Source organism: Bombus terrestris, chromosome 3, assembly GCF_910591885.1.
Source record: "Bombus terrestris chromosome 3, iyBomTerr1.2, whole genome shotgun sequence".
NCBI classification, from domain to species: domain Eukaryota; kingdom Metazoa; phylum Arthropoda; class Insecta; order Hymenoptera; family Apidae; genus Bombus; species Bombus terrestris.
The window spans coordinates 8417944-8441410 of record NC_063271.1 but is presented as its reverse complement, the minus strand read 5'-3'; the positions used below and the strand labels follow the sequence as shown (position 1 = coordinate 8441410).

The 23467-nt window shown below is 34.2% G+C and overlaps 1 protein-coding gene across 2 annotated transcripts in view; it reads left to right on the top strand.

Annotated features, from left to right (window-relative positions):
- The window catches only part of LOC100651121 (flocculation protein FLO11), a 33506-nt gene that overhangs the window by 716 nt on the left and 9323 nt on the right, over window positions 1–23467 (top strand). For both annotated transcript variants that reach the window (XR_007223506.1, XM_003394462.4), the window contains exons 2-3: window positions 19816–19904; window positions 21987–22160. Coding sequence is in view for 1 of the 2 variants with exons in the window: in XM_003394462.4 (XP_003394510.2) it covers window positions 19862–19904; window positions 21987–22160 (217 nt within the window). In the remaining variant the exon portion in view is untranslated. The remainder of the gene's footprint in view (window positions 1–19815; window positions 19905–21986; window positions 22161–23467) is intronic.

Below are 23467 nucleotides of genomic sequence, written 5' to 3'. Positions count from 1 at the left end.
ATGGCCGGCGTTATATTTGAACATTTTCAATAGAAAACTTGTATGTATGTATTTCTGTATATAAAAGATTTTGGAACTCCACTGTTGCGATTGTATTGGGGAAATTTGAAACCGACCTGAAAATGTACGTAGAAATTACAAGATATTTACTGCAGATATATATTTAAGGATGAATTAATGACAATTCTACTGAATAACGCGGTTTCTCCATATAATGGATAATTGATTTTTTAAATATTTCTGTAGCCTCTGCGAAACGTATACTTGAAGTAGCTTACCTTGTAGCTTTTATGTACATCTTCACGTTTGTTTCAAGTTTTGCTAATATAATCATGATAATCCGATATCGTTACAGTGCTAATGAAATTTTAAACACACAATATATCCATAGAAGGTTTGTAGTTACTCCGACAAGTGTTTAAACACTTCCGTAAGTTACTGTAATTTCTCAGTTTCCTTTGTGCTGAAAATTCGCACACAATGAGTTTTTGGAGCTGTGTTTAAAAGTCTTTTATGCAGGTGCTGTTATGGTACGTCGGGAAAAGCTGAACATTTTTCTTGGTTCTGAATGTAACGAATAGACCGCAAATTTTTATGCATTTATGAGAAATTTAAAAGTGCAAAAACGAACAGAATGTGCATAACGTATGAAAATATATAAAATATCCAAAATATAGCGCGTGTAAAATTTAATGGATGAAACAAATCTGCGACTTCTTAAATTTGTAGAATTGAGAAGATGGCTTTATCCAGTAAAATTTTTGAAATATTTAAAAAATGTTATATGCGGTGAATTTACGTTTATCTATGACAAGTATTTTTAAAACGGGTAACGTTATCTTTAATTGAACATGGTTTAATATTTTAATCGAATAATCTAATTGAGCAGTGTATTAATTACGAATAATAGCCACTGCAATGTCGTTTAGCATTTTAAGTAATAATTAAGTAACTTGTTAAACTTATTTGTGATTAGTAACTAAGCTGCAAAAGCTTGCAGCAATTTCCTGACGTTTACAAATTTGCGACCAGATTCCTCCATAAAATGTGTCACTTTCATATTTGTTACATACCAGAGAAAGCTCTGTTGTTATTTGCAAGGAATATTCATTAAACCGTCATTTTTTAAACATCCAATGAAAAGAAATTCACACTAAACTCCCTGTGTTTAAGATTATCTCTTCAATGTTAATTCACAGTGAGTGAAAGTTTGAATTGTATTTATTGCTATAATTAATTTAAACTGTTGTTTCTATAAAAGATAGGAACCTTATTCTACATGTGTTAACGTAAGGATACATATTCTAATAAATATCTATTCATACACAATTTGTAGATATTTGAATATAATTTTGATCCGATAGAATTACAGATACGCTTATTGAAATTATTTTCTTTTCATGTGAAAGACGGACACGAACAAAGTTCGTTTTGATCCCTTCAATTGTAAAAAATCATAGTACAAAAATATAATTTTCCTATTTAGATAGCAGTAATTCACAGATGAATGCTCGTTGTAATTCCAGTTCGTTTAATAACGATATTATAGTAACGATATAGCCATTGATACAGCACATGATACAGTGTAATAATTTCCTTAAACTGAATTTACATATCTAGCAACATTCCATCGCAATGCTCGTCATAACAATACAAGTACCGTAATAAAGATCAAACATAATGGTCTATACTACAAAGCAAGTACGTGATCATCGATTAAGCAATTTTAAATAACGCTGGTAATATAAAGAGATGGAAAATTGAGAAACATGTTAAATTTGTCTTTTAACAATCTTACGTAAATACGTGTTCGTTGTTGTAAATATATTGCTTGTCATGATTATTCTCAGTGTAAAAAAGCAAAAATTTCAAAGGGGTTGTAAAAGGATTAGTAAATAAAAAGGAATTAAAATTCTCACGCTTCGTCTTTGCAGGATTAGCATTTAACTGTTCTTTTTAATCATATGAATCATTGTCGGATGCATTTATAAATATCAATCAGTGATTACATCACTGATATTTTTCTAGCATTGCCCCTGATTGTTATGAATGATGCGCATCGTTTTACAAGGAAATTTAGGACGCGCATACACTTTCACCTTACTCCTTTGTTTCATTTCTAATCTGTTTCCTAATAATTGAACTTCTTTGCTATAAAGTTACATGAATATTTATATATGTATTTATATATGTATATTTTTTAGTATACGATTATTGTTTGTCATTTTAGGAATCTCAAACCACTAACTTACAACCAAGAACCAAGAATCCATATCCTTGAAACGAAGCTGACTAATCTGTAGTAACAACAATTAGATAGATTTCCATTATATAAAAATATCCGGAAGACAACAGAAATTAGACGAATGGAAAATTCAGAAGGAAGATTATAAATAACGTAAAATCCAAAAAAGCAATAAGGTTTTCTGACACAAAGATAATATCTTCTAAAGTTTGTAAGCGCGGAAGGTGTAACCGCGGCTTGCTTATCTTTCCATGTATCTACCAGGTGTATTCAACGAAATCCAAGTGAAAGTACATCACAATTTGCGTGAACGCGTGTATGGCTTTGCTAGCACGTGCTTACGTTCCTTATTATAATTGGGGCATCGTTTACATTGCGTTATACATTACCGTGTGCTACGGCGCCGCGTTACAAAGTGAAACCCAGCTACTCGGATTTAGTTGAAATTAGCATCATAGAATGTTTTTTTGCTAATTAACGTTTCTTTTGTACACCGTTCACCAACGAATAAATGGGCGAGCGGTGTTTCTTGTTCCCTTTTGTGACTCAGTTTGCGAAATATTTCGCTCGATGAATTAACTCGAAATGTGAACACCGTGGTATTACTATTTTCATAGATTCTTTGATACTTAAGCATCTTTCGTAAATTTTGTAAGTCTTTTTATGGTACAATTCGCAGAATTTAGGATAATTTAATTTACGATACAACGATAGATAAGAAGCTATCGTAATAGAGATACTTAGTTCCGTTAATGACAAGATAAAGTTATCAACAAGATAAATTTCCAAAATTAAGGAAAGATTCCAAAATCTAGAGGTTATCTAGATATGCGTAAATCTAAGAGATTCTAACGTAATTAGCAATTTAATTGATCTTTGCTCAGGCAAGGAGTTCAGTTGTTTAGGGAATGCAAATTAAGTCGTTTATATGGAAACCTAATTTTCGTCATTGATTTACGCGTTAAGAATATTTGGATAAATGTTTCTATACTTATACATCTCTTTTAAGATTATCATTTTAATTCTATATCGGTCCCAAAAACATTTAAGGAATCGGTTTTGTACACTATTTATATTATAGCAATCGTAATTTTACGATTTATTATTTCAGCAAAAGCAATTTATTATTTACGTTTACTGCTTGCCGATAATGAATTATGATATACTTAAGCTGATCTAGACTCGGAAGTTATTTTCTGAAAGCTAAAATTAAGGATTCGGAAGTTTTACAGATTTACACAGCATTCCACAGGCGAAATCCGCTGCGCGTTACTATTTCTGTTCATTCGTACTGCACGTATACTTTTAAAATTTCGAAGTAGGTCAGGAAGCCGTGTGACGCGTGTCCGACAACGAGAAAACGATTTTTTCTGTTTTGCAAAAGATTTTTGCCAACCTACTTTGCGGCTTTCCGTTCGAAGGCATTAATGATCGATCGGAAATCGACATTCCGCGAGATCGTTTGCATTCTAACGCCGGTTGTCACGTGCGGCGTATTACCACGCGGATATTTGCGTATAGACACGTGCAACGTTTGATGTCTACTCGTGACCACGATCCATTTACATTTTACAAGGACTGCGTGTGGCACTTTGCGTGCGAACGTTCACTGCTCTCTTTGCGAATATTGCACTCTCCTACACGAAAACACAATTCATGTAACAGAATCTTCTGTTATCCGGCTAGGATACTTCGAGTAAGAGATACGGTTGATATCTAATTCCACGGTGCCAGGCGTCTTATGGTTGAATTTTAATGATAGAGAGGAATACGTATTTTATGGAGAATAGGTGGAACGTGACACTATGTATTACGTAGTGTCGTGTATGTGTACAGGGTGCATTGTACACGTTAAACTTTAAATTTGCATCCGAGTCACTTTTTGGACTTGAAGATATCGTTTATCGCAATACAAAGTTTTCGATGTACGAGACACAGAAATGAAATATTTCTTTGCGATAGAAGATACTTTAGGAAGAATAGTAGATATAAATATATAATTTGAGACAAAAGGAATATAGAATATCTTATGAAAGTGTCATTTCAGCTTTCACTTTTTTTTTTCTTTTTTGCATATATTATAGCACGAAGTGAAATGCTTGTTTAAGCTTTTTCCAATATACTTGTAAATTCTAATTTAATTATGTATATAATATTAGGTATATGCAGCAATCGAGTGAAACGATGATGCTAGTGGTAACCGGATAACGACATTCTTATTTGAAATTTACCTATTGACGAAGTGATACATAGCAGAAATATTATCTTGAATGTTTAACTAGCTTTCTGTCAGTTTCTACCGTATGTCGACTCACGTGCACGTCGCACGCCTATCAAAACAGCAACTTTTCTTTGCTAACAATGTTCCCATACGTTATTAATAATCAATCTCTTAAGTTCTAATTCTACAATGTATGCACGTTTAGGAGTAAAGGGAATTTCTCTTTCGAATATCACTCGTCGAAAGCTATCAGGGGAAATATTAAAAAGAATTTTTATTCTTGACCTCTAGAATGAAGTATAATTAAAATCAATGTTTTAACCAAGGATATTATCCTAATGTAATTCAGAAATGTAATTGATTTAATTTACGAGAATACAATAGACTTCAATTTAGTCACGTGAAATTTGTATTCGCGCGAGGACCAGATCGGAAGGAATAAGATTTGAATAAAATGTAGTATAACGACGCCTGTTCATACAGAAACACTGTTAAAATTGGATACTTTATCGATTTGAAGAGTGAAAGGATTGTTACTTTCTCTTACTCACTTCTAACCGAGGAAGAAAAGCGGAAGCAATGGATCAGATGAAGCTACCCGATACTGAAGTTCTCATGCGGTTCTTTGTACTTTAGATTTTTCCTCGCTTTTCTATCATTGATATACGACGTTCGTTCTTTGTCAATGTCATGTCATTAGTAGCTAGCAAAAAATTAATATCGTTTCTTGATTAATTGATCACAGTAGCGTCAAGCACTATGATAGATTATTGGCGACTCGGTTGTGAGATTGGGTTTCGTTGTTTAATTAATATTGAGTTGAAATCGAGGTAGATCGTATCCTATAACTTTTTGAAAGATAATTTATATTAAAAAATTTGTGGCGGTGGCAACGTTCGATTAAATCTGTTGAGCTCTATTTTACAGAAGACGAATTAAATATTTATAAGAAAAAGATTCGTCGGCTGTGTCTCGATTAAAGATATGAACTGATAATTTCTTACAAGTCCTATATCTCGATGTCATACCTTGATTACCGACTTTGCCAGAGAATAATTTTTTAACACGACCTACGCGACGGTATCATCGTTGAAGCATTGCGTGCACCGCATTTGCGATATAACATGGTATGGAAAAACCATTATAGGATATTCTCTTGTTTGCTGCATACGTATTAGCCACACCTAAAGATACAACGAAATTGTAAACACAAAGATTGACGCGTTTCACTTCTCTTCGTGCCCACGCAAACTAATATCCATTCAACGCAGTTAAATGTATGCTTATGTAAAAGAAATTCGTGTTTATGGTCCAGGAAGTTCAAGGTCTTTATATAATTATAATACCGTTTCAAATATAGTTTGGTATAATCTTCTGTCCAATATTTGATTATTAGAATTCATTGTATTTACCTTTTTCTCTCCGGTAATTAAAATTTTTAATAATTCTTCCTCATAGGTAAATAATTTTGGTAATTCATTAATTTTTATAATTTATCAATTCATCGTCATTTTCGACGATTGCTCGATTACTGTGTTAATTTTTTTTTTTTTCTTTTTTAATTGGATCTCCTCAACTGCAAGATTATTAGCGACACTATGGTTGTAATAACTGGAAATGGAGAATCGACTTGCCGTAAGAGACGCTCCAAAGTGAAATCAAGCTTCCGCTATCGAGATTCATCCGGTGTTTGGTAGAAACCGGAGGAAAAGAATTCAGGTCGATCGCCGCTCCAAAACTGCGCGCTCGAAACGGGAAGTAATTAAAATAACACTCGCTTCCGTAAACGGCAAGAAAAAAATTTTACGGGCTAAAGTGCACACGTTGGCAACGTTACCAGTCCAAAAATGTCTAAAACTAGACTCGATGTGGCAATGGTACCAGGGAACGTGGGACGGCGTTACAAAACGTCCCGATTTCCTTTCTCTGAAAGTTTGCCTCGTGTCATGGTGAATCAGACGTTGCTAAAAAGTTCAAGAACGCGGGGAATTATAGCCCCCCTTTCGTCGCCCCTCTGCATTATCGTTCTTCCGAAGGTAAATAAAGTTTTTAGTCGGAAACATAAGGATGATTGAATTTGAAGGAATATCTTGTGACTTGGCGCAGATACAGTACCCTTCCAAAAGTATTCCGACAGTTGCTTATCTTTGGAGAGATATATGTTGATTACAGAATCACGAATAAATCTAACTACGATGATTTTATTCCTTATTTTTAAAATTTCAAATCGTATCGTAATATTTTATACCATAAATTTTATATAAATAGCATGACGCAATTTGAAACTTTAACACACTGTTGGCCAATTTATAAACAAACGATCGTCAATGATTACTAATGGTTAATGACGAATGATTATAAGTAAATTATTATTCGTTGATTATAAGAATTCATAAGATTATAGGAGTATAAAAGAATGATAAATGTTGCTATCGACCACTAATTTCTTCTTAATTTACAAATCGGATATTTACGACTGATAAGTGTATATACAAGAAAAATTCCGTAAACGTATAAAAAAAGAATTAATAAAATATATACATATGTATACATATAAAAATGATAAAGTTCGAAGTATCATATTCGCAATATCATAAAATCATTCGTACACAGTGAATTAACGACATTAAATCTATCGTGCATTCTATGGTAGAGATTTAGATAGCGAGGTAGGTAAAATCTGGAAAATCAACTTTCTTCTCAATGGAATTAATTAAAATCCCCTTTTAGACTTTAACGGCATCGAACGAACATCAGCCTTTGAAAGTTTTGAATAAATAAACGTAGATCATTTAAAGAGAGGTTTCTGAACGCAGGAGGCGAACAAGTATCGTTGATTTACGGCTCGTTGTAACATTGTCCCGGAGAAATGAAAATCGTGAATGCCGAGATGCGTGGAGTCAGGGAATTCAGAATGAGTTATCTAATCGTTAGATGTGAACTGGCTCTTGACAATTGGAAGATTCTCGGCGATTGTTCTCGTAACAATCACACCAGCTGGGAACTGCTTTCAAACAACGATCGTTCACAGGATAACATAGCGACTTCTTAATGTGAGAATCGCTGTTACAACCATCCAAGTTCCCTCTCAGTGAGTTACGATAGCAGCTATAAAAAAAGGTGCGTGGAAGGTACCTCCTTGCGCATTCCAGCAAATACATATTTTTTCGATTCAATTACCGACCGTACAAATCCGATCCTCTTACTTTCTCATAAGATGTAGAAATCGACAAAAATGAATTTCATTGGAATCTTGTAAATTTGTTGAAATTCTTTGATCGCCTCGGAGAATTTGACTTGTAGTTACGCTTCATTTAATTCGCTATTTAATAAGTAATTAACTGGGAAAATATTCTCTGCGTACATGTACGCTTGCAATAAGTGCTCTATAAAACTTCTGCAAATTCGCTAAGAAATTACAAATTAAAAATTTTGTCGGTATAATCGTGGGAGTATTAATGAAGCTTTAAAAGATTTTGTACGACGTAGATTGTATTTTCGACCAATCGTGGGCAGACGCGATCGCGATTAAGCGCGTCAACGGGAGTCGTAAATTCCCGTTACGATTCTAAGAATGAACACCGCGAATAGACCGATCCTCTGATTTCCGTTGAGATGATTCAGGTGGTTGAGGTGGTATAACGCTGCGATTAACAGGATTATAAGCTATGTATTTCCAACAACTTTACACAAGTTAGTAACGCCGCTGCTAAAGGTATCGTTGACGAAGAAAGGGATTACTTTTAAATGAAAGAATCTGGATAGAGATGATGATTGACCTGACTACGTGTTGGGGAAACTGAGCTTGAGTACGAGTGGATATGTGGTCATCGAAGAAGTCTTGAGGTGTTGAGAGTGTTAGAATTGAGAGATAACTACTTTGATTGTTCTATTGATATCGACGATGATAGACTGTTCCAAGAGCAAGTCCAGTGTAGTAGTAGAAGTTGAGTTGACCCTCCTGATGTCGTAGAAGAAGTATAGATGACTGCTCTGTAATGATGAGAGCAAGTCTACAGGGATGTAGTGTCTGCTCTGCAGTTATGAGAACCAGTTGACTGTTCTATAGGTTCGAGAACAAGTGAATTTCGTTCTTGTGTGAGAAGGAAGCTCGGTAAGGGTGTGCCCTTTGAACGAAGAACGCGAATTCGTTGCTCACACTTTTAGTTAGGAAAGTGAGTGTAACGATTCGCGATGCCGATTAGTTATGACCAACGTTAGAAATTTAGGAGGAAAACGCCTCCTACCAACGTGGCTCATGGGCGACGTTGTTTATGGGAAAAACCAGCTTTTTCATTAGGCAACTGTTCGGTTTTCCCATTAGGACCTAAGGACTGTTTTAAATAACAGTTTTAGCTGAAAGTAATTGCAGGATTGAAGGTTACTGCAAGTTAATAAGATTCGATTTATGGTAGGGCCTTAGGCTTACTGAGGGTCTCTCCAACGGTGCTTGGGCCTTCAGGATCAGACAATGAAGGACATCGCAGGGACCTTTTCACGCGAAGTAACATAAATAATGCAGTGATAGAAAGTTTCAATAAGCGTTCAGACATTTTCGTGAACCACTTTAACGTTAAGTGTAAAATTCTTTTTATGTAAAACACCAATAAATGACAACATTTCCAAAAGGATAGATACTACGTACGTCCATTTGCGTCTACAGAATGCATTGCTAAATTCAGTAAATTGGATAAAAAAATATGTCTGGATTAAAGTAAGAGAGGTAGAAAATACAAATATTAATACATCAAATAGAAACGTTTAAATTATACGCGTAACGTATAATCTATGCATAGTTGACAAATTGACTATTTAGATTCGGATTTAAAGAATTTATTTTGAATGGTTCGTATGGAATTTCGTTATCTGCCGTTGACGTAGGTTGTTCCTTGTCTCAGGAACCAGAAGTCCTCGTACGATACCTGTTGTTCATGCAAAAATATGCGACCTCGGTTCGGGAATGAAAATGTTTACAATAAAACTTAAAAGGCTTCTCGACCGGCCATGATTCTTGACCTTGCAAGTAGACGAAATATTCGTATTTTACCATGAACTTGAAAGAAAGAAAGATTGTAACTGTAACTGCACGCGAAAATCAGAGAGATGTACGTTTTCTTTTATCCGCTTTATATTGTAAATTATAAGCAATTATAATTCCATTTATTAGACAGCATGAATTTCAACATGAGAAAGCGCTATACTTCTTTTTCTATCAAGATAGTATTAAGTAACTGTGAACGTTCGAATTTAAAATAAATACATATATTACATATACATAAAATAAATACAATTTCCATAGTAAAAATCATTATGTCTGTTCTATATACATATTAATAGTTTTAAATCAATTTAAATTTATTAAAACTACGTACCATTTCGATAAATATATTTTTTCGTTTCGCGCGTTTAAATTTGTAAAAATGATCATGGTTCGTACGTGTAACAGTTTCCTTACGTTCCATGTACTTTCATAAGTCTGACATAGATTTATAATTCATGTAAAACAGACACCAATGAACAAATTATTTCAATTTATACATACAGCATCAATTATACATAGTATCATACTTATACAATGAATGTATACGTAGATATGTATAGAGAGTTTTTATTGCTCTGTTATTTATAAAAACAGATACACGTGTCTTGTAAATGTAAGATATTTGAATGGCAAATGGTGCTTTTATTCTCCAGGAATAAAATCATTAAGTTAAAAAATCATTGAATAATTAACAGTTTGGTAGAAAAAGTTGTTTATTACAAGAAGATGAAATAAATAATTTATCGGTCGATTAATGAACCTTTTGAACGATACAATTCATAGTTTTTTTATGCTTGCTCCGCTGCTTTAACCATTTTCTTACCAAAGAATATACGCAAATAATATTCCATTAAAGATTCTTAAAATCAAAAGACTTTTTCATGGTTAATGAGTTGTATAATTAAGCCTTCTCTGTTTCAAATCGATTTTTCGAGAAATTTATTTTTCTCACTGTTAATTGTGTCATTCTTCTAGCATGACAACGACACGTGTGTGTAAGTAATAAAAAACGGCGACGGTATCAAATTATTAAGCCTGTCGGCAAGGTTCGCCGTTTTTTCGTGCCATTTTTTCTCCGAATCCTTAATATTGTTTCATATCTTCCTTTTGAATCTATATTTGGCCTGACTTTTATTATCCTGATTTTATTACCCCAAAGCATGCAAATAATACGCGTAAAAATGTCACTCGCTGAATTATTATTAAAAGTTTAATAGCGAATAGGAGAAGATTTACGACGTTCATTATGAATATCAAAGGAAAATCGCTACTACTGTTGCAACAAAAATTTGCATCCTATTTTCGATGACAATATCGCAGAGTTTTGAAACAGCGCAAAATCCTTTATTTCTCCAGGTTTCTATTCATTATTTTCATAAGGGTGCGTTTGATGAGCCAATCGCAACCTACCTTGTAGCAACGCACAACCTCAACCATCTGTAGTTAACCTTTTCTCCTAACGATGGAAGAAGTACCATGCATGGGAAAGTACTTTCCTAAGAATTCTCACAATCGCAGGACGTATAGTCGTCGCTATAATAAATATTACGAAGTTCTATAGATTCACGTTTAGTACTGGCACCGCCTATCGCGGTTAGTAGCGAACATGGCATATAGCGATTTTAATCATCGCACTGGTCTATGGTAATTTCCCAATCTTTTTTAAATCATGCTCTACTTCAACGCTTCAATGACTCCGACGTCCTCCTTAGCATAAGAGGCAACCAAGTTCTTAATTTAAAACTCATTTGTGCACTTTGCGTTCTTGCTGGATTATTGAAATTCGTACATACGTTCATACGATTAACTTTGCCCCAAGATTTTGTCATTGTTCGGATCTCGTGTCATTGTTCGTCACGCAGAAGTAGGACTGTCTCGAGTAAATTGCACGAAAATTGTGTCGCGTCAAATGTGAGAAATACGTTGCATGTCAGCATGCAACGTATGTCGTTAGCAACAACCATTTGGGTACATCATGGTGATGGAGTCTTCTAACGTGACTCCGTTTCGTTGATCGTTTTTCTACTCATATTCACCTTGTCGATATTGATTATGAAGCAATTGATAAATATACATTTGCGCTTCATTCTTATTAATATTCTTCATTTCAAAATCCTCGTTTAAATAAGCAAATTGAAATAGGCTTTTAGTAATTTAATAGGCATGTAAAAAGAAGGTACATAAATGCAGGAAAAGGATCCTTTCGAAACCGTGATCATTGTTGGTGAAATTTGATCTTGCGAAAATAGAATTGAGGAAGGTGTAATACATAGTTGGAACCGGTCGATGGTCAGCCAAATGACCATGATCTTGGATCTTGGCCAGAAATCCCGTTCTCCATTGATGACCGGTTTTAACGCATTCAAGGAAGTGACAGTACGTTGTATGTAATTATATATGACCGTGGGCAATATGTAATTTTAAACTGATATTGCGTGCATTGTCCTAAATGGTCTCTGTATACGTCAGAAATTTAATCAGTTTATCTGCATTAATCGATTTAATCAGATTAATTCTCCATTTTTTGGAACAGATATCCATTCAATTATTTGTACGTTCTTCTGTTTATATTGTAATATACATCACATTTAAGGTCGAAAAATATGCGTTTGTTGCGATAAACTTCCTACATGCAAATTACATTTCTAAGCATCATCGTCTTAATAAATAATGTATGAGTCAATGGATGTGTAAATTTGGATAATCTTAACACATTCGCTGTGCAAGTCTCGAATCCGAGTCTACCACACTTAGGTACTTATTACTTGTAACGTGTATGCCTAACATCTACTCGAATGCTGAAAGCAAATTAAACATCATGAAACTTTGAAAAAATAAATATCTTCGTAACAATGTATACAAAACGCATCGGTAGAGTTTCACGATATATTACAAAAATTGATTTTGTACAAGAGTTATCTGTTAGCATATGACACATATGTATAACGAAGAGTCAACTTGAATCGAAGATCGCAGGAGCAAAACGCGATAAGCACGTCTATGTTGATTTTCGGATTTCCACGTCATCTTACGACTAAACAGCAGCATTTTAATACAGCACGCGATGAAACGAATCTGCTGATCGAAGGACAAACAAATTTTCATATCGTAAACATGTATCTTATATCGAATAAACAAGGGATTTTGTAGAATATAAATTTCTAGAATAGAAATATTTACTACTCAGGGCCAAAGGTATTGAACAATTTGCCAAAGGCCAAAATCTAAATTTGTATACTGACATTAATTTCGTTGATTATTTTTCATCCAGGAAACGATTCGAAAAAAATATGGAAGGCATTAGGAGATACATATCTTAAAAGTTCGTATTCATAAGGTTTATCGGAAACGCTGTCACATAGTTTGCAAATGTGAACGTTTCGTTTGAGATATCCGATAGGCAGGTTTGTTCAACCGGAAAGACAGTTTTCACGTGTGGGATGGTCGTTCGATCGCGAGTATGTACATTTTCTGTAGAATGGCCTTGAAAGAAGCGACAACGACCTGGTGACGAGGTCGTATGAATTTCGTTTCGCGTCATTATATAGACACGTCCGATCAGTTACTTACGAACACAAATTATCGCGTGTGTTCCATCGAACTTATTGTTAGCTCGACCAGTTACGTTCGAAAGATTTACTTTCTGATTATCATATTCGTGTCTAATCCGTATGTCGTATGAGCGAAGCATCGTTATGATAAACCGGTAGTAAAAAAAAGAAAAAGACAAACTGAAACGTTTTCCGTGTAAGCCCAATATATGCGAAGTTTCCTATCGTTGATCTATAATTTTCTGTCAGAAAACATAAACTAGCTTTTGAATTAATCAGTTGGTGGAACCTAATGACATTTGGTAGAATAAATTACCGCGGCTGTTCTTCCTTATTTATGGCAAGATGTTTTTCAATTACAAAATTCCGGATAAGTTGAACTGTAATGGCAATGCTTTTACTCTTCATAATCGTCGTACCTATGCGCGTAATAGAATATCATACGATTAAATTGATTTCAAAAAACCAATATACAGTAATAAAAGAACATTTGTAACCGTTAAACGTTGTTGCTTGACAAGCTCTTCAAGTTCTTTGGTATCTCAGCTATTAATCACACGAGCAAAGTTCCTCTAAAACGATACAGAGGTTTTCGTCGTTAAATTGAAAACAGTGATATTTAGGTAGCCAACGTATGCAATAGTATATACATATAGCAAATAGTCAAATAGACTGTCGCTATGTTTTTCAACAGATGATCTAAGTTCGTCTGTGGGTTCCGTGACGAAATGTAGCTACTGTTTCTAATTACTAATTACTCGTAACTCACTTGTACATTCCGGACAAATTAAAATATCATTGCTACGAATCGATCAAAATGCTCGAATTTAATATCGACAGGCTGCTTGCGAACGAGTAACGAGAAGTAAAAATAGCAAAGTGGCATCAAAAGTAGGACAATGACGGATAATGGGTGAAGTTTGCGAATAGCGTTCGTCCAGGTATCTCGTTCAACTCATGCGGAAAGTTTCACGTGATCGAACGACATAAATCCAAGCTTTAAATCGCTCGAGGGAGATATGTGAATGCCTCCGAGATAGTCGGCTAGCCGCTCACTTTTTCTTTGCGAAACGCACGGTGCAGCGAGTGTTGCGCCAAACGAGGAAATGCAACGGACACGTGAACGATCGAGACCAGCTACGGACACCCTGATTTTCATCGAAATCCTACGTCGAATCTCGTAGAATCTTATGAACTTCGATCAGCCTGCTTCGACACTTCTTGCGGCTTCACGGTGAAAGTGAAAGTTTTCTAAAGAATTTACAATCGATTTGAATAGGAATTCCGATCTAGGGTAACACATACAGGGTGTTTTGTAGGAACTTACGCGCTGTACCGCAACTATTAACCGATCGAGGAGCAAAGCTGGGTCGACGTAACGCCTCATTCGTGATTTGGATTTTGATCAACGTGCTGTGGCAGATTCTACCGAATATCGCGTTAGGATTACGAAAAAGAAATTCCGGGAATTCGCTCGATATCTTTCTCGTTATCGTTTCTTTCCCCATCTGGACGACACGATTGTATGAAATATGAAGAAACTGAAATTGTGACATCGTTGTGACGTATCTTCTCTTCAAGTTATACAAATTGTTTCCGTGCCTCTGAGAGATGGAACTGTATTCTTACAATTAGAACGTGGAAATAAGAAGAGCAATATTTGTACATAGAAAATGTATAAAGAAGTTGGAACGTATTTAACGCAAGCGTATATGTACAGAGATTAGAAAAGTATTTAAACAAGTATTTAAATGTCCCATTATATTAAACAAGTCTCGATATTGAGTGGGACCATCTTTAACACTTGTTATACTTTTAAGATATCTTCACGCTGTATGCTAATTTTTTGGTATATGTACGTATGTTTATAATAAACGTCTTGTAATTTTTATGTAAATTTTCAATATGATCATGATAGTCTCATTGCAGTGTTAATGAAACTTTGAACGCATATAATATACATATGTATGAAAGTTTTCCATAGAAAGTGTCCAAGTACTTTTCCGAGACACATTATATATTGTCATTGATATCGCGGTTACATCGACACGTTGCCGTCATCATCGATAATTATTCTTACGTTGACAGTGGTATTGTCTAACGATATTATTTCTCAATAGACTAGATGAGATTGCAATTTGTACGTGTATAGTTGTAGTTCTGTTCGAGGACGATCTCGAAGGACGTAGCAGGACCGTTACACACGGTTTAATGGAAAAATTGTTTATTGGATATTTCAGACACGAGTAGCAACAGTTGACTAATGGTGTTCGTCTGAATTATTAAGTACCTAACACCCGAACACTCTGCCAAACATGGTATTTGTCATATGGAAACCGCGACAAGAATACGTTAAAGATGATAATCGAAAGATAAATTTTGGCAAAACGACACTGATGTATGAAAAGCCATTTATTCGAAGGAGCAACAAGCAAAAGAACGATTTAACTAAATATTACTTCAATTTATTATTAATTCAATTCACGTTGTTCGCATGCTTAACTCGTATTTCGTAATACGCTTGATTACGTCAGAGAATCCGTGACTTCGTACTTAACAGTTATCCACGTTACGATAATTTATAGAATTACAGTCGGATTGAAATTAATTTCGATTCAAAATATCGTAATGCCGATTTGCAATGTAAATTTAGGTTCTCGGTTTTCCCTAACTAATGAACCATATTTCATCTTTTTTACAAGTCAAAAAAAAAATTGATTTAAAATCCGTCTGCAAGTCTGTATTTTACTAATAACGGTGTTACGAAGTCTCCGTTGTAAATTTTGTAAATATAGTACTTCGTGCCTCGAGTATGAACATCTACGAGCTTTCGAAAATTTGTAACGTAATTTGAACGAGCAAAGAGACATTCGTCGATTAGAATCATCCTGATAATTCCAAGCTTCTAAAATACAACGCGCACGAATTATACGAATTATAAAATATTATCTCAAAGCCGGAATTGAAAAGTTCGTTGCGTTGTTTATAAGATTTCCTAGGATTTGAAGAATCCAAGCTTCTTCAGAATTCAAGACATAATTGTTTAATTACAAGACATTATAGAGGAAATACTGAAAAATATTAGAACATCTGGAACATCACGATAAAGCGAATGCATGTGTGCATAAATCTCCTCTTAATTTATGATCCTTTACAGTTTACGACAGTTGATAGTTGATTTTACGTGTGACCAAGAAAAGCCAACCAAGTTGGTTGCAAATTGTGGTTTGTAAAAAAAAAAAAAGAACAAATATACTGCGTCAGGACGAATAACGAAATGTTCATGCACACTCTTTGCTTCAGCTGTATGAATGCACCCTAACGTTTCTTTGAACGTGTCCTGTTTGTATATGCGGTATCACAGTGGCGTAGAGATCCATTTGTGAGACCACACCTTACCGCGTACGTATGGAATGACAACTTGAAACTTGGTAGTCCTTGAAGTACCTCAAATAAAAATTTGGTATTAAAAAAAGAAGCTCTTCCACTGATAATCCAAGTTTGACGAATAAACAAGCGAGAAGCAAAGTGAAAAGCAAAGTGGAATTCTCGCTTGTTAGTCATCGTGGCAGCTTTTATATTTGAAAAGATGATACGTTTCGTATAGCTGGCGCGAACGAAATAATATGACAAACCGCTGAAACACGCGAATTGTCAATAATTACTTTTCAGCTTTCCTATTATTGCAGCGTTTCGCGATAGTGACGCGCGAATCAGAGATCGTTCGCGCTTTTTACCCGCAAGCGTGCGGATTATACGAACACCTTGCCGCAATATCTTGAAAGAATACAAGTGAAAGGAACAGGTTGTGAACTCAGGATACTTCTAACATTGGTTTCGTCGATTTACTATAAAATGCTCTTATCAAAATTCCCCATAAAACCATCGCCGTAACCAATTACGAATGCTGCGACGAACACGAGGACGAAAAGAGAAGAAGGAAAAAGACGAAGAAGAAAAAAATGATTAATTCATTTAAATGAAATGATTAATTCTTCTCTTTTTCGTATTTTTACTTTCGTGTTATTTTTAGTATTAATTTGCGACTTTCTTTCGAAATCATTTTTATCCTTGAAACTTGAAGGAGAAATGTAAATAGAGATTTCTATAAGTAAACAATTTTTCTGTGCGAGGAAAAATTGATATCGTTTCTAGTGTTGCGAATCGATCTAGAATTATAAATTCCAGTCATGCCCGTTAAGCATCCAAGCTGGAACGGTATTGCCTTTTACTATTGTTTCACGCTAACTGATTACCAACACTGCTCTTATGCAATAATTTCGTTGCCTTCTCAACGGTCCGCGATTCTGTACATGTGCACGATGAGATAGCGCATCATTCAGGACACCATTCATACGTCTCGTCTCGTCATGAGGATGCGTTGCATATTATAATGGTGTACTATACATGTATATAAAGTAAAGAGTGGCTCCACATACTGACCTTAATTACGTACACTAAGTCTGCATACACCCCTTAAATACAAGATGTTAGCCTTACGAATCTTTTGACGTATTAGATCTCACCCGTTCTTCAGTTTCGCATCTTAATGCGTCCCTCGGTGTTAGATGGACACGGTAACAAATCAATGAAACGGAGAGGCAAGTGATTAATTTTGAAAATTATTTTGTTGCGATTTCGTATTCTTCACAGGGAATAGAAAAGAAATAAAAGTAAAAATACTTCAGGAAAATTGTTCTGTAAATGGCCGAATAACTTTTTTTACTGGGAAAGTGTGTCAAATAGATACGAGTTACGGGTGAGAGTTGAGACACATATTGTTGGAACGTAACACGATTTACTTGCTATCGTATTTATCGAGAAATAAAAAAGATATAAAATATAATGTTGCGAAGATTACACGCACCTTTCATATACACAAAATCATAAAAATATCGAACGTTATATCAATATTTTGCAGGCCTTCGCTTCCTTATGTAGGCATAAATCTTCTTGACCCTGAACAGATTTAAGATTTTGCAGTTTCTGATGAAACTCTATCTCGAGATTCTTCGACAGTTCAATATTTTAATTCTGCCAATTCCGCTTAAAAGTATCTTAATAATAATTACGTCGATACATAAATATGAATAATTTGGTGATAAAGCGCGCGTTTTTAATTCCTCTAATGAGGTAGAAAATTCGCTAGACACGGTTGACTTTCGTAACCGATGTATTAGACGCAAAAATGAGCTCTTTCCATTTTACAACTTCCATTTCACGCAAAAATCGGAAAGAATTCATTTCTTCGGCTGATATATGGCAACTTATATAAAGATTAGACGTAAAGTAAACGTGTGTATAGCTTTTTGCAAGGACTCGACACACGTGTTGTTTAGAAAGTAACTCGATATATCTGCTGATCTTAATTACGTGTATGTGTAAGAATTTCAAGTTTTAACATTTTAACTGTTGCAAAGACTTAATTTTACGATACGGCGTAGACTTATAAAAACTATTTGCATACGATCGTATATCTTAACAAATTTAAATAAACTTTATGGAGAACCGCTTTTGCATTTTATTTTTGTTATTCTCGGTGATGATTATTCATGTTGCCGTGATTAAGAATTCGACATAGAGATTTCGGAAAAATATTGAATAGAGATGAGTATAATTAACCGTGTGGAATGTTATATAAATTACAAAGGTATATAAATTACAAATACAAAGTACAAGGGTTCAAGAAATTATACTATATGATGTATTACTTCTTTATACATGTATCTGATTGAAGTAGCCGTTATTTAGACATTAAACGTCGTACATAATGATATTAATTATGTAAAAATGCTGTCACTGCCGTGAAAACGAATTTGCAAGAATTTCTCTAAAATTCGTATAATATTAGCTATACTTAAATTTATTAACCGTGTCTATTTCTAATAAGAAAGTTTTTATAACGTCAAAGATCACACGATTTATTTCATTTCGTTAATGAAATAAGGAAAGATACATCATCTTGCAAAAACGTACGTTCTTTAAGGTCCTTTCGATATATACAACAATAAAAGAAGAACGTATAAGTAAAAGATATTTATTATCCTTATTTGCAAATGTGTGCCAATGTTAATTACAGATGGAAGACATAGAAGTTTCAACACGTTGAATATTCCTGAGGTAGTTATAATTCAATAAATATCTTCTGCTTCTTATTTTTACTATCACTATTTCTGCGACTGATGTAACTCACGTGTCTTTTTTTTTTCCCTGTTCGATTATTTACAATCCCATCCACGGAATAATAATATTCCTTCCATGAGCCTTTCGTGACATATTACGTATAAAGTATTTGTTTAGGACAATTATTGCACAAAATCCATTATGCTAATGACGAGGGCTGTGAAGCGTGCAACGTTTGAAAAGTACGCCCAGCAGAACCATTTATTTATGCATTCACCATGATTACCTTCTTGGAATCTTCCATTACCACATTTGTATTATGTAAAAGTATCGGTATTGTGCGGCGAGATTAATTTTTTTTTTGTCCCCTGAAAAATGCTTTTCAACTGCGGTTAATTTTAAACGCAAAGGCTATTGCGTAATTTAGAATTCAAGCTGTATTTGTACGGTGAATAATCGACGAGGTCGTATATTGAAGAAAGGGCTGTTGTTAAATAAGTTTTAAGCGAGAGATTTATTTAATTTATATTTATTCGTGTTCGTTGAATACACGGTTATTTAAATAAATATATACTTGATTTGAGTTTATATTTAGTAGATGCATGCATATTTTATATTTACGTTTCTGTTTCAGATTAAAAATTCATGCTCTGGCGTAGAATGAAATCAGGCTGACTACGATGCTGTCGAAATATTTGATTATTGCCATATCTTTAGTATGCGGTGAGTATTCATCCATCTGTATTTTAATATTGTATTTAATATTAATAAGATATTGATCGCGAATATATGCAAATTTTTGTCGCCCATAAAACTAATAATATTTTCTAATTAAAAAGTATCTTTTTAGGACAGAAATATCGTTTAAGAAAGACGATAAAGTACGACAGATCGATATCAGATAATCAATTTCTGTTGAAATCCTTTGAACATTGCCGTCTCTTGAGCACAGGATATTTTTAAACCCATTTTCATGTCTCTTTAATCTTAGTACGCTACGTGTTGATCAAAAGGTTTCAGCGCGGATACCTAAGGCGTCTCTTTATTATCAAATGGCTACTCGTTCCCACACTTGCCACGTACTAGCTATATATACAAATATACGTGTGTACACGTACTCTTCTGTAATGTAAAGGACTTCGATTTGTAAGCAACGTTGTGCTCATTTCGTTACAGCATCGACGGGCTCGAGACTTTGGACACGCCACTCGAGTGCAAAATTAACCATGATTCAAATGTAAATTTCGCGGCGAAACGAATTTTCTACGAAACAAAAAGGAACCTACGAGCAACAACTTGCGCAATTTGAAATTTAAAAAAATCGTTCACCACTTCTGCTTTCGTTTTTATTCCATAGCATAATGAAATGATATAGAAATGCATCATTTGCAAAAGCTGTATAGTCATTATCTTGGAACGTCATTTTAGATAGCAATTTAGAAAGTAATCTTTTTTTAAAGAGATTGCCTTAAGTGGAAATTCTGGTATCCTTTGTGTAAAAAATAAAAAAGTATTGACACGGATGAAAGGATTCGTCTTCTCTTGAAAACCAAGCAATTCCAATAATGTTCCTCCATATTATCGTACAATTTTGTTTAAGTTTATTTATTCATTTTTCGAAAATTCTATAATTATAATTGTAATTTGTTTGTTGATGTATAACGTGTACCTAATGTACGGCAACATAATCTGTTCAGGGAGGTTTCAAAAGTTCCAATAAAATCGTGAAAGATTTCTACGTTTTTACTTGCAAATAAAATAAAGTTATAGTTACTCTTATAAGCAGTGGTTATTGTTAACGCTTTTTTAAATTGTTACTATTGCTATTTTCATAGGTAAGGGAATTCCATGAAACTCTATGTAATGAGGAAACAAGGTAGATACAAGTATCGATGTTTCGTTATCGTTTCATTGCATCACAAAGGAATTATATAATAGAAAAACGGAAAAAATATAAAGTTATTTTTCACTTGTCATAGATAGATTAGAGAAATTACACGCGTTTCGACTTCCTTAAATTTCTAGATACAATTTCGTGAGCTAAAGCAATTATTACCTCATTTTATGGTAACTTGTCAATTTATTCCGTTCCTATTACACTTTATCTATGTAATAAATCGTGCAATAATATAAGTGCCTGATAGAAAGTAAGTTATTGTAAGCTACACTATTGTAAAGAAAATTATACTATTTCTGAAAAAATTTATTTTAAGTATAGATACGTCGTATTGGGAGAAAATGTACACATTTTTGTACGATTACGATCTACTAAATTTGAAATACGTACAAAAATGTTAAACAAACACAAATGGAAAAATTAGATCTCAATTGGTGCAAACGTATACTACGCTGTAAATGTAAAGTGGAAAATTCAAAATCGACGAAGCTAATTGCGTAATTCGATCAATGTTCAAATAAATCATTTGGATAAAATAAAATAAATAACTTGAATCGACGAAACGTAGACCTGTATAACGAAGTACGCACGTTACTCAGTTTCCAACAAAAACCTAATTTCAAAATCCTGTAAATTATTTCATAAATTCAATACCTCATACATAACTCGCGGATTTCAATTTTAGATTCGTATTAAAAAGAAAAGTACAAAATTTCTTTGCATTATGTATTTACAAAACGAACATTCCTTTACGGAATTTCAAGCTAAAATCACGCATTGCCGCGTTACGTACCTCGCAACGTAACACATTACATAAAGACATTACACTTAACGACAATTCCTCGAACAATCGATCGTTTATGAAACGAAGATAAGCAGTATTAAAAAGTATTTGATTTCACTTTTAGTTACAGAATGTGCGACCCAAGTTTACAAGAGTCAGTCAGTTGAGACCGCTGTAGTGATCAAACCGGCGGTTGTGAACGATGACTTTATTACACAAACCGTCTATGGATTCTTGGATTTCACTACCACGATCGGAAACACGGTGATGGTGTTCAGCCCACAAAGCGCGCCAGCAGGTATAATTTCGTATCTTTCTACTTAAAAAATGATGGTAGATCCTTACGCCCAAGAAGCGTTATTTAAATTAATCGATTTCAGCATCTCCATCATTTTGAACAGAATCTCAGAATTATTCGAGAGAAAATACGTACTGTCCCACGTAATAAATTTTTTTTAATATCAATCTCAAGTGACCTCGTTCCTGTACGTGTCCACCAAGGCACTTTGATTCGCAATTAACGATAACACCTAACATAACACGTAACACGCGATAAATGACAATTTTCCCCGGAGACGAAGAGGCTAAAATCTTATATCTTGTAATCTTCTTCTTCCATATAAGTATGCCTTTAACGCATCAAGGGCCAACGCTTTAACGCGACATTCCATTAACAATTTTTTCTCAATTCCTTTACGTTACTGAATTCTATTTCTCAACATAATGATTATGAAAGTGAATGCCACGGATTTGCTTAATATTTTCTTTTTTTTTTTCATATTTCTTAATGTTTCTTCTCTCACCTAGATCTCATAAGCGAAGAGATCATCGCGTGAAGAAAGCAGTTCCACTTTCCAAAAATTTGAGTAAACCGACAAGAATCAATGAAAATGAATCACCTCTTAAAACTATACTGCCATAAATTTCTAATTAACTAATGTTCGTAGTAATAGACCGCTTCTCTCGTGACTCTTTCGGTAAATTGAATTTAAATATCGCAGCTACCTCTTATTGCCATAGCGCTCTTTAGTTGTACGAATTTTGAAGGAATTGAGATCGTGTACAGTGAACCTTTTATTCCAAATCTCTAGAACATCTATTATCCCAATTTAGTTTTTATATCTCCATATACAAAAACATGCAAATTGTTCTGCCTCTGAACAACGTTGCGTTGAAGCGACACTATGGATTAAATCATTGCTTGGTCCTTGGTAAACATTGCCAAAACTACGCTTGAGCGAAGGGATCCGAAGAATCATCAAATTCGTTGAATTATACCAAGGTCTTAAGAAACGGATGTTCTTGACACATAGTTTTGACTACACCTTGTTTATTGTCAGGTGTTTTAAGAGAACGCTTCCCGTTTGTCATCTTATTGTTCCTTTACAACCATGAGCGCAAGCACGTCTATTGTTTGACGTTTGTATTATTGTATTGTATTAATTTCGGTATAATTTCTCAGCTCGGCGATGTATCCGAATTTTCGCTTCATAATTTAGCACAGGAATATAGAATAAAAGCGAAGATTGAGTCAACATGGATACTTTAATGCAACATATGCGAAGAGATCGACTTTTCGTAAAGATCGAATATATAATTTTTATT